This window comes from Colobus angolensis, unplaced genomic scaffold (genome assembly GCF_000951035.1).
Source record: "Colobus angolensis palliatus isolate OR3802 unplaced genomic scaffold, Cang.pa_1.0 Scaffold169, whole genome shotgun sequence".
Classification (NCBI taxonomy): domain Eukaryota; kingdom Metazoa; phylum Chordata; class Mammalia; order Primates; family Cercopithecidae; genus Colobus; species Colobus angolensis.
In genome coordinates, this window is record NW_012114810.1 from 641,604 (window position 1) to 654,547 (window position 12,944).

At 39.5% G+C, this 12,944-nt stretch overlaps 1 protein-coding gene across 1 annotated transcript in view; it reads left to right on the forward strand.

The window, feature by feature from the left end:
* Positions 1-12,944, forward strand: part of RPRD2 (regulation of nuclear pre-mRNA domain containing 2) — a 126,929-nt gene that overhangs the window by 81,810 nt on the left and 32,175 nt on the right. Inside the window, exons 3-7 of the mRNA XM_011937954.1 lie at positions 8,311-8,411; positions 9,271-9,348; positions 10,628-10,680; positions 11,320-11,446; positions 11,533-11,603. Coding sequence (XP_011793344.1) covers positions 8,311-8,411; positions 9,271-9,348; positions 10,628-10,680; positions 11,320-11,446; positions 11,533-11,603 — 430 coding nt within the window. The remainder of the gene's footprint in view (positions 1-8,310; positions 8,412-9,270; positions 9,349-10,627; positions 10,681-11,319; positions 11,447-11,532; positions 11,604-12,944) is intronic.

A 12,944-nucleotide genomic window follows, 5' to 3' on the forward strand; every position in this document is an offset into this window, starting at 1 on the left:
TATTTTTTTAGTAGAGACGGGATTTCAGCATGTTAGCCAGGATGGTCTCGATCTCCTGACCTCGCGATCTGCCCGCCTCGGCCTCCCAAAGTGCTGGGATTACCGTAATTTTTTTTTAACCAAGAAGAATCACTGAACCATCACCAAACTTCTAAATGAGTTTTACACTGGGAGGTTAGCAATATATGTAATATTATATGTATAATATATGCAATATAATATACATAATATGGCACACACACACAGGCATATAATTTTTTTTTTAACCAATCAAGAAGAAACACTGAACCATCAACAGACTTAGTAAGTGAGTTTTACTCTGGGAAGTTAGCAATAAGGATGGTGAGTCATGCTAGCAATAAAATATATGAAATACCTGGCCAGGCATGGTGGCTCATGCCTATAATCCCAGCACTTTGGGAGGCTGAGGCAAGCAGATCACTTGAGGCCAGGAGTTCGAGACCAGCCTGGCCAACATGGCAAAACCTGTCTCTACCAAAAAATACAAAAATTAGCTGGGCATGATGGCGCATGCCTTATAATCCCAGCTACTGGGGAGGCTGAGGCAGGAAAATTGCTTGAGGCTGGGAGGTGAAGGTTGCAATGAGTTGAGATCATGTGACTGCCTCCAGCCTGGGCAACAGAGCGATACTGTCTATATATATGTGTGTGTGTGTGTGTGTGTGTGTGTGTGTGTGTGTGTGTATTTATGTAAACAGTTTTTAAGAACAGTTAAAGCTGTTCTTAGATATTTAAGAACAGCCTTAACAGAAAATATGAGAAACCCTTATGAATAAAGTTTGGAAATGTTAAATATAAATTTATAAATACTAATGGAGTATTGTGTAGTCATTAAAAGTAATGTTTAGGGCTGGGCACCGTGGCTCACGCCTGTAATCCCAACACTTTGGGAGGCTGAGGCAGGTGGATTATTTGAGGTCAGGAGTTTAAGACCAGCCTGGCCAACATGGTGAAACCGTGACCTGTCTGTACCAAAAATATAAAAATTAGCCATGTGGTAGTGGCGCACATCTGTAATCCTAGCTACTTGGGAGGCTGAGGCAGAAGAATCGCTTGAGCCTGGGAGGTGGAGGTTGCAGTGAGCCGAGATCATGCCACTGTACTCCAGTCTGGGTGACAGAGTGAGACCCTATCTCAAAAAAATAAAAAAGAAAGAAAGGAATGTTTATAAAGAGTTGATTGGAAGATGGGGAAATGTTTGTTAAGTGAAAATAATAGAATAGAATTTTTTGAGTGTGAAGAGAGTTAGGGCATACTTTGTTTTATTGTGCATTGCAGGTAATGTGGTTGTTTTTAGAAATTGAAGGTTTGTAGCAACCCTGTGCCTATTGGTGCTATTTTTCCAACAACATATGCTCATTCATGTCTCTGTGTCACATTTTGGTAATATTTGCAACATTTCACATTTTTATTGTATCTGTTACCGTGATCTGTGATCAGTGATGTTACTATTATAATTGTTTTTACGTATTCCTAACTTCGTCCATGTCAGACAGTGAACTTAATTGGTAAATGTTGTATGTTTTCTGATTGCACTAACCTGCCATTCCCCATCTCTTTCTGTCTCCTGGGACCTCCTTATTCCCTGAGACACCACAGTATTGAAATTAGAACAATTATTAGCCCTACAGTGGCCTCTCAGTATTCAAGTGAAAGGAAGAGTCACACATCTTTCACTTTAAATAAAAAGCTAGAAAAGATTAAGCTAAGTGAGTAAGGCATGTTGAAAGCCAAGACAGACTGAAAGCTAGGCCTCTTGCACCAGTTAGCCAGGTTGTGAATGCAAAGTTCTTGCAGGAAATTAAAAATGCTATTGTAGGGAACATATGAATGATAAGAAAGCAAAAGAGCTTTATTGCTGATATGGAGAAGGTTAGTGGCCTGGATAGAAGATCAAGCCAGATAGAACATAAAGCCAAAGCCTAATACAGAGCAAGACCCTAACTCTCTTCAATTCTATGAAGGTTGAGAGAGGTGAGGAAATAGGTTCATGAGATTTAAGAAAAGAATTCATCTCTATAACACAAAAGTGTAACATGAAGCAGCATGTGCTGATGTAGAAGCAGCAGCAAGTTGTCCAGAACTTCAGCTCGGATCACTCATGAAGGTGACTCCATTAAACAGCAGATTTTCGAGGTAGATGAAACAGCCTTCTGTTGGAAGATGCCATGTAGGACTTTCATAGCTAGAAAGAAGTCAGTCCTTTCTTCAAAACACAGGCTGACTCTCTTGTTAGGAGCTAATTCAGCTGGCTGGCAACTTGAAGTTGAAGCCAGTGTTCATGTACAATTCTGAAAATCCTAGGGCTGTTAAAAATTATACTAAATCTACTCTGTCTATGCTCTGTAGATGGAACAACAAAGCCTGTATGACAGCACATCTGTTTACAACATGGTTTGCTGAATATTTTAAGCCCAGTGTTGAGACCTGCTCTTGTTCAGGGGAAAAAAAAACAAAACACAGATTCTTTACAAAATATTACTATTCATTGACAATGCACCTGGTCACCCAAGAGCTCTGATGTATAAGGAGATTAATGTTATTTTCTTCCTTGCTAACACATTTATTCTGCCCATGGATGAAGGAGTGATTTGACCTTTCAATTCTTGTTATTTAAGAAATACAGGGCTGGGCATGGTGGCTCATGCCTGTAATCCCAGCACTTTGGGAGGCCAGGACTAGTGGATCACTTAAGGTCAGGAGTTTGAGACCAGCCTGGCCAACATGGTGAAATCCTGTCTCTACTAAAAATATAAAATTAGGCATGGTAGCACACACCTGTAATCCCAGCCACTCAGGAAGCTGAGGCAGGACAATCGCTTGAACCCAGGAGGCAGAGGTTGCAGTGAGCTGAGATCACACCATTGCACTCTAGCCTGGGCAACAAGAGCAAAACTCCGTCTCAAATAAAAAGAAAAAATACAGGCTGGGCACGGTGGCACACACCTGTAATCCCAGCACTTTGGGAGTCCGAGATGGGAAGATCTCTAGAGCTCAGGAGTTCGAGATCAGCCTGGGCAACATTGCGAGACCTAGTCTCTATTATTAAAAAAAGAAAGAAAGACATTATAAGGCTATAGTTGCCACTAATAGTGATTTCTTTTATGGATCTGGGCAAAGGGAATTGAAAACCTTCTGGAAAGGATTCACCATTCTAGATGGCATGAAGAACATTTGTGATTCATGGGGACAGATCAAAATATCAATATTAAGCCTAGGCATGGTGGCTTACGCCTGTAATCCCAACACTTTGGGGGCCGAGGTGCGCAGATCATGAGGTCAAGAGATCGAGACCATCCTGGCCAACATGGTGAAACCTCGTCTCTACTAAAAATACTAATATTAGCCAGGTGTGGTGGTGCACGCCTGCAGTTCCAGCTACTCAGGAGGCTGAGGCAGGAGAATCCCTTGAACCTGGGAGGCAGAGGTTGCAGTGAGCCGAAATCGCACCATTGCCCTCCAGCCTGGCCACAGAGCAACACTCACTCTGTCTCCAAAAATATATATATATATACATACATATACATAAATATATATATTACATATATATTTATAAAAACATAAAACAAGAGTTTGGAAGAAGTTGATTCCAGCACTCATGGATGTCTTTGAGGGGGTTCAAGACTTCAGTGGAGGAAGTAACTAAAGGCGTGGTAGAAATAGCAAGAGAACTAGAATTGGAAATAGAACCCAAAGATGGGACTCAATTGCTACAATCTCATGAATAAAGCTTGAACAAATGAAGAGTTGCTTCTTATGGATGAGCAAAGAAAGTGGTTTTGCTGGGCACAGTGGCTCACGCCTGTAATCCTAGCACTTTGGGAGGCAGAGGCAGGTGGATTGCCTGAGCTCAGGAATTCAAGACCAGCCTGGGCAACATGGTGAAACCTCGTCGCTACTAAATATACAAAAAATTAGCTGGGTATGGTGGTGGGTGCCTGTAGTCCCAGCTTCTCGGGAGGTTGAGGCAGGAGAATTGCTTGAACCCAGGAGGCAGAGGTTACAGTGAGCTGAGATCGTGCCACTACACTTCAGCCTGGGCAGCAGAGTGAGACTCTGTCTCAAAAAAAAAAAAGTTTCTTGAGGTGGAATCTACTGATGAATATGCTGTGGATATTGTTCAAACGACAACAAAGGATTTTAGAATATTGCATTAATGGAGCAGCAGCAGAATTTGAGAGGATTGACTCCAGTTTTGAAAGAAACTGTTACGGGCAAAATGCTATCAAGCTACATTGCATGCTACAAAAAAAAATTTGTGAAAGGAAGAGTCAATTTATGTAGCAAACCTCATTATCTTAAATTGCCAGAGCCACCTCAGCCTTCAGCAGTCACTACCATGATCAGTCAGCAGCCATCAACATCAAGGCAAGACCCTCCACCAGCAAAAAGAATATGATTTGCTGGAGATTCAGATGATTGTTAAGGTTTTTTGAGCTATAAAGTATTTTTTTTAACTAACATATGTATATTATTTTTAACACATAATGCTGTTGCACAGTTAATTGACTATAGTATAGTATAAGTGTAACTTTTTTTTTTTTTTTTTTGAGACGGAGTCTCACTCTGTCGCCCAGGCTGGAGTGCAGTGGCCGGATCTCAGCTCACTGCAAGCTCCGCCTCCCGGGTTTACGCCATTCTTCTGCCTCAGCCTCCCGAGTAGCTGGGATTACAGGCCCCCGCCACCTCGCCCGGCTAGTTTTTTGTACTTTTTTTTTTTTTTCGGTAGAGACGGGGTTTTACCGTGTTAGCCAGGATGGTCTCGATCTCCTGACCTCGTGATCCGCCCGTCTCGGCCTCCCAAAGTGCTGGGATTAGAGGCTTAAGCCACCGCGCCCGGCCAATGTAACTTTTTAAAAATTTGTTTGTTTGATTTTAGAGACAGTCTTACTCTGTCACCCAAGCTGGAGTGCAGTGGCTTGGTCAGGGCTCACTGCAGACTCGAACCATTGGTCTCAAGCGATCCTCCCACCTCAGCCCTCCAAGTGGCCAGGACTACAGGTGTGCCCCACCATGTCTGGCTAGTTTTTGTATTTTTTTCTGAGACAGGGTTTTGCCACGTTGCCCAGACTGGTCTCAAACTCCTGGGCTCAAGTGATCTGCCAGCTTCAGCCTTCCAATGTGCTGGAACTGCAGGCATGAGCCACTGTGCCCAGCCTAAACCTTACAATTTTCTAGAGGTTTATTAACCAGAAAGAACAGACTCTACTGTCATTTCTTGTATTTTTTTATGCTGAGATTCTTTCTCATTATAAAAAAAAAAAACAGAAAAGTGGAGCTGCGCACCGTGGCTCACATCTGTAACCCCAGCACTTTGGGAGGCCGAGGCGGGCAGATCATGAGGTCAGGAGTTCGAGACCAGCCTGGCCAATATGGTGAAACCCCGTCTCAACTAAAAAAAAAAAAAATACAAAAATTAGCCGGGCATGGTGTCACGGGCTTGTAGTCCCAGCTACTTGGGAAGCTGAGGCAGAAGAATCACTTGAACTCGGGAGGCGGAGGTTGCAGTGAGCAGAGATTGTACCACTGCACTCTGGCCTGGGTGACAGAGCAAGACTCATCTCAAGAAAAAAAAAAAAGTCATGTGTTGCTTAACATCAAGAATATATTCTGAGGCCCAGTGCGGTGGCTCACGCCTTTAATCCCAGCACTTAGGGAGGCCAAGGCGGGCAGATCACTTGAGGTCGGGAGTTTAAGACCAGCCTGGCCAACGTGGTGAAACCCTGTCCCTACGGAAAAAAAAAAAAATTAGCTGGGCATGGTGGCAGGTGCCTGTAATCCCAGCTACCTGGGAGGCGGAGGCAGGAGAATCGCTTGAACCCAGGAGGCAGAAGTTGCAGTAAGCTGAGATCACACCATTGCACTCCAGCTTCAGTGACAGAGCAAGACTCAATCTCCAAAACAAAAAAAGAATATGTTCTGAGAAATGCGTCATTAGGGAATTTCATCCTGTGAACATCATGGAGTGTAGTTACATAAACATAGATGGTATAGCCTACTAAAAACCAAAGCTATATTGTGTAACCTATTGCTCTTCGGCTGTAAACCTGCACTGCATGTCACTGTATTGAATACTATAGGCAACTGTAACACAATGGTAAGTACTTACATATCTAACCTTTTTTTTTTTTTAAACAGAGTCTCACTCTGTCTCCAGGCTGGAGTGCAGTGGCGTAGTCTCAGCTCACTGCACCCTTCGACTCCCTGATTCAAGCAGTTCTCCTGCCTCAGCATCCCGAGTAGCTGGGATTACAGGCATGCACCACCATGCCCAGCTAATTTTTGTATTTTTAGTAGAGACGGCATTTCACCATGTTGGCCAGGATGGTCTCGATCTCCTGACCTCTTGATCCGCCGGACTCGGCCTCCCAAAGTGCTGGGATTACAGGCACCTGCCACCATGCCCAGCTAATTTTTTTTTTCTTTTTTTTTTTTTTTTCCGTAGGGACAGGGTTTCACCACGTTGGCCAGGCTGGTCTTAAACTCCCGACCTCAAGTGATCTGCCACCGTGCCCAGTCATATCTAAACATTATAGAACACAGAAAATTGTGAAAAGTATAAAGAAAAATTCACTCACTTTTCACCAAATGGAGATTTACAAGATAACAATTTCAGTATTACTCTCTTACAGTCTTTTTCTTCTATAAATGTTAGCATTGTATTTGAAACCAGTCACACACATAGTCAGGCATACCTTGGAGATATTGAGGTTTCAGTTCCAAACCACCACAATAAAGCAAATATTGCAGTAAAGCATGTTACATGCAGGTGGATCACTTGAGCTCAGGAGGCTGAGGCTGCTGTGAGCCAGGATCACGCCACCATAGTTCAGCCTGGACAACTGAGTGAGACCCTGTCTCAAAAAAAAAAAAAAATTGTAAGGTTTAATAAAATTTTCTCTGTTTCTTACATAAGCCATTCTTAGGCAAGAAAAAAAATTCTTTGTGAACACATGATGTTACGGATTCATAGACTCTCATCCTTGAAAGAGGCCTTAAGTTTGACGTAGCTTTTTTTTTTTTTGAATCTTATACTTCGGTCTCCACATGGTTTGGTGGATTCACTTAAGGAGAGGTTAAATTCCTGTTTTGTCTTTTGACAGATCTATTAAATTATTAGAATGGTTGCTGTTCTTTGGCAGATCTGTTAGAATAAAATTTCTTTTCCCTATGGCTTCATACTTTTGTCCTTGTTTTGCTTCCTGAGATCACACCAGTTTGATTCCTCTTCCTGACAACAGTTATGCCCTTCCTGCATTGTTTTTTTATATTTCTTCTACATTTCACATAAGCATAATTAAAATCTTTACTTAAATTATTAATTTTACTGGTAATTATTTCTCATTCACTTCTACTTTAACACTTTTATTTTTTATTTTTGAGACAGGGTCTTGCTTTGTGGCCCAGGCTGGGTTGCAGTGTTGTGATCACCAGTCACTACAGCCTGGATCTCCTGGGCTCAAGCGATTCTCTTGCCTCAGGCTCCCATGTAGGAGGTACTACAAATGTGTGCCACCACATGTGGCTAATTTTTTCATTTTTAGTAGAGATGAGGTCTCTCTCTCTTTCCCAGGCTGGTCTTAAACTTCCAAGCTCAAGTGGTTTTCCCAACTTGGCCTTTCAAAGTTGGCCAGACTGGTCTCGAACTCCTGACCTCAGGCAGTCCATCCACCTCAGCCTCCCAGAGTGCTGGGGTTACAGGCGTGAGCCGCTGTGCCTGGCCAACATTTTTTAAAGTTAGATAGCCAACTTGAACCAGAAGCTCATCTGTGATCCAACCAGAATAAACCAATACCCTTTACTTCCTTCATTCGTATTGTGTATTCTCATAGTATTATGTAATAGTCTTTTAGAAAACATGTTACAGTATGTGATTGATTCAAGATTTTTTTCTAAACCTTTAAAAAATGAAAAAATATAGCATTACTAAACCTTGTCTTTTTATTCAGTACTACTATAATTGTGTTTTAGACCAGGTTTTTCCATCTCTTTTAGAATGCAAGTTGTGTCCACACATTCCCAGCCCTCTCAAGTTCATATCCATCAAAGCTCTCAGTATGTCATCTGTAGTTTCATCTATGTCATTTATAAAAGTGTTGAATTGGTAATTTAAGATTCTTAAAATCCTTTAAGATTTATTTAGTCCTGGATATTATAGAAAAAAAGTTTTGAAATAAACATCAGAAGAAATTTGGAAAGTAACTTTATTGATAACTTTATTTTCAGATTTCTAGTTTGGAATAGAAGTCAAAGTTTTTATCGTCTGTATTACTTTTTCTTTGTTTTCAGGGATCCATCTGTCTCTAAGTCTGTAGAACGAATCTTTAAAATCTGGGAAGATAGAAATGTATACCCAGAAGAAATGATTGTGGCATTGAGAGAAGCTTTGAGTAAGTGTCTTTTTTCTCTCCTAAAATTTTGAGTCAGTCTTTACAATTACGTAATTTTATATATCTGGTCATGTTGTATAATGGTGAAAAATTAAGTTTTGAATCTAGCCCTATTTGTTTAAAATTAAATACTTATGAGAAACCTAGATCTGTTTGAATTAAAATGTAAATAGAATTGGTTTTAGGGATGGGGTTGGATTTTGTTTTTTAGTGACTACAAAAGTCAAGCATATTAAGTGGTGATAGCCATCTGGTTATTCTCCTGCATTTGCGTTGAGTGTTTCAAATGGTTCATTGTTTGTGTAATTAAATACTGCCCTGTGCCCTTACTGTTGGAGAATTTTTCACAGGGTGTCAGTTCTTACTAAGCTGTTTGGTAGTAAGCATATATCGGCAGTCTTGAGACTGTCTTTTGATTTAGATTTACAGTAAGTGGTGTACTGTTTTGTTAAAAGGAATTTAATTCTTATGTATTATATGCTTGTGATTAACTTATTGAATAGAAGTTGGTGATAATCTGCTACCATGACCGTCATTTGACTAGAAATTTGCTTTAAAAATGGCATCTTCTAAGAAGCTGTTAAATTCTTCATTTTAATTTGTTAATTGGTATTTTTAAGCCTCCTTCCCTATTCTTTTCAGAATTGGTAATTTCACTGATGATAAAAATCGTGTTTATTTGACAGCTTCTTAGATCGGGTAGGAATTTCTATTTTTTCATAAAAATGAAAGAAAAGGAAAAAAAGAAACAACACACAGTCTCGGATTGCCTTTTTTCATGCTGCAACTTTGGCACTGAAGTGGACAGACAGAACAGCTTCCCATAATGCCAGATTGCAAAAACTGAAATGTTTTCCAGGTACCACTTTCAAAACTCAGAAGCAGCTGAAAGAAAATCTGAACAAACAACCGAATAAGCAGTGGAAGAAATCACAAAGTAAGGAACAAAATCTCAACTAATATAAAATTACCTCCTCTTTTTGGAGCAGAAGAAAATGTAGACCATTTGACATCGTACCTGGCATAAACCATGGGCAAGCCTGTTTTCCAGGCCTGGGAGGCTCCCAGTGACCTATGCTAAACAAGCCATCATGGAGTTACTTCTAAAAAAAAAAAAAAAAAAAAAAAGCAAACAAAAACTACACTTTAAAACAAAGGAAATGCAGAAAAGGGTTTAATTGAGTGAAGATTCAAGAGTAGTTGGGGGATTGAAAGAAGAAAAAAAATACTTGATAGTGTCCAGGCTAATTTTCAGGTTCAAGGATATATGATGTTAGAGGCAGCTGGCATTAAACAACAGATCTGAAGAGGAGACTAGGCATTAAGAAGCATTTCTGTGGGAACCATGAAATCTCCACATTTGGGGGATATACTCTACCAAATTAGACGTGGGCCTCAGATCCTGGCCAGAAGCTCATTCTGTAATGGGAGCTCCTGTTATATTTATCATATTTACCCAGCATGAGATCAAGGGAATGGAATACTGCATGTGATAGGCTGCTGTGGGCAAACTGAGGAATATTGAGAGAGACTTGAAGGTATGGAGGGAACAAAGTAAAAGACAGTGAGAATTGGGAGGTGAAACAAGACACTTGGGATGGTTTTGCTCCAGCGAGCATATGATATCCATCATGATTAAGGGAGTCCTCAGACATCCTTTTGGTCATAAGTTGCATGCTTAGGAACAACAAGAGTCGTCATTTCAGCCAAAGTTCAACCACTGTGTTAATATACCTAGAAGTTTCCTTGCCTATTTTTGCTATGAATTGAGTCAGCAGAAAAAGAAATTCAAAGGATAAATATATAGGAATAGAATTATTTGTCACTAATTTTCTTCAGCCAGTGCTCAGGATTAATTGGATGTCCTGTTCCTGAACACTCTTAATTTGAGGTATTTAGATCCTCTTACACCCACACTAGGAAAAAAAGGTACTTGATGTATCTCGGTGTCTCCAAATCAGTAATTCTAGGACTTTATGACTTCAAGGGTCTGTTGGAGGTAAGTAGATTAGGTCTGTCTAAATAGCATATTTTTACATTGACCACATTTAGGAGTGTTCAAATTTCCTAGTCCATTATTTATTTTAGGAATTATGACTTAAATGTGCATGCTGCCATATGTTCAGAGTATATCCTTAACTATAGAGCTAAAATTTTTCCTATTAGTCAACTTTTTGTGTCTGTATTCTTAATGACCTTTTGTTTAATTCCAACAGCATCTACAAATCCAAAAGCTGCTCTCAAGTCTAAGATAGTTGCGGAATTTCGAGTAAGTTACAGAATTTGTTTAATATGGCAAAGTATTATTCACCCCTTTTGTATTATAGTTTCCTGTATAGCCCAATAAGATTTATTTGTATTCAGTTACACCTGTCATGTTTTAAACATGTGGGAACTGTTCTAAAGGAACCCAGATTGGGATTAGATTGCTTGGCATTTTATATGTTCCCCTAATGGTAGAAATAACCTTCTTCCAGTTTATCTATTATCAGCTGAGTTCTGTATTCAATTTATGCCAGCAAGAGAGTTTATTTTCCTGTGAAACTCTTTCTAAATTAGAATTTCCTTACAGAAGGCTATGTTTATGTAATTAAAATTTAAAGAGGCTTTATAAGTGGACCTTTGTCTGTTTTAGTCTTAACTCTGTATCCATAAATTAGCTTTGTATAATTAAGGAAAAGGATCTTTTAAAGTCTATAACTAAACATTGTTTTGACATGAGAATTGATCATTAATATCTGTGACTGTGAGAAAAAGTGAAAAGTTTTTTCCTCCCAGGGTTTTGTTAAGCTTTAGGGTTTTGTTTTTGTTTTTGTTTTGTTTTGTTTTGTTTTATAAAACAAGGAGAGATAGAATGAGAATAATTGAATGATCTTGTAAATGAAATATGACTCTGGTCTGTGTTTAGTCTCAGGCCCTAATTGAAGAGCTGTTGCTATACAAGCGCTCAGAAGATCAGATAGAACTGAAGGAAAAGCAGTTGTCAACTATGAGGGTGGATGTGTGCAGCACAGAAACTCTCAAATGCTTAAAAGGTAATGCTTACATCCTTTTAGAATAAGTCAGATTTTCTTTCTATATCTGTCATTTTTCCGGTAATCATACTGGTTTACCTCATAAGGAGATCTTTGGGTAGAAAGTAGTTGTGGCACCTCTGGTTTCCCAGGTAGTTGTTTCATGCATATAAATTTTGTAAGTAAATTCTGTCTTTCTCATTTCTTGGTGTATTGGGTTATATATAGACAGTTGTATTTCACATGTGTGGTTACTTGGTATGGGTATGCTCTTCAATGAAGTTACTCTAATGCCTCATAAAATCTAGTTAGACCATCTCTTTTCCTTGCATTGTAAATTGTAAATCATACTAATAATTTATTATAATGTAAGCCTCATGAAGGCAGAAATTATATTGATTTGTTCATTGCTATACCCTGGCACCTAGAGCAATGCTTGACACATAATAGATATTTGATGAATATTTTTGAAATAATAAGTAAATGACTACTAGCTATTAATTTTGGCACCAATTTTATTCCTGTACCATACTTTAAATTTAGCAGACCAGACACAGTGCCTATAATCTCAACTCTTTGGGAAGCCAGGACAGGAGGATTGCTTGAGACCAGGAGTTTGAGACTAGCCTGGGCAACATAATGAGACCCTGCCTCTACAAAAAAATTAAAAAATTAATGTGCTTGGGGGCACACACCTGTAGTCCTAGCTGCTCGGGAGGCTGAGGGAAGCAGATTGTTTGACCCCAGGAGGTCGAGGCTATAGTGAACTGTGATCTTGCCACTGCACTCCGGCCTGGGTGACAGAAGAGACCGTCTCTAAAGAAAACATTTTTTTAAACAAATAATTAATTTAACATATATTATCTAATTCAATCCTCATAACAGAAAACATGCTAAAAATCTCTATTTTATCACATGAGAAATCTGAGGTCTTGTAAGGAGATTAGTAGCTTGCCCAAGTTACACAACTGATAAGAGGCAAAGCCAAAATTTATACTCACATCCAAAGCCATATTCTGCCAGCCACTAGGAAAGAAGTAGATGTACTGAATTATCACGAATCTTTTTCAGATAGGAAAGAATAACTTTTATTGTGTGCATACAGAGGTCACTTTATTTTTACTTTTCTGAACGTTACTCTTCTTGTTTAAGAGATAACATCTTACTGCCTTCTGTAATGCAAAAGTTATGGTATAAGTGAATAGAATTGAGCTTCATTCTGTTATTCCTAAGTAAGTAGAATCCAATTTGTGAAGAAAATAAGTAATCAGCAAACTCTTTTAGTTGAACTTTCTTTTCTTTATGTTAATTACAAGTGCCTTCACTCTGGCAGGTTCACATGAGTCTGTTTTGTAAAGAATTTTAATAATCTGTTTTGTGATTTTGTAATTTGGAGAAGCTTCTTTAAGATAAAATTGTTAGGCCGGGTGCAATGGCTCATGCCTGTAATCCCAGCACTTTGGGAGGCCGAGGCAGGCAGATCACGAGGTCAGGAGATCGAGACCATCCTGGCTTACAC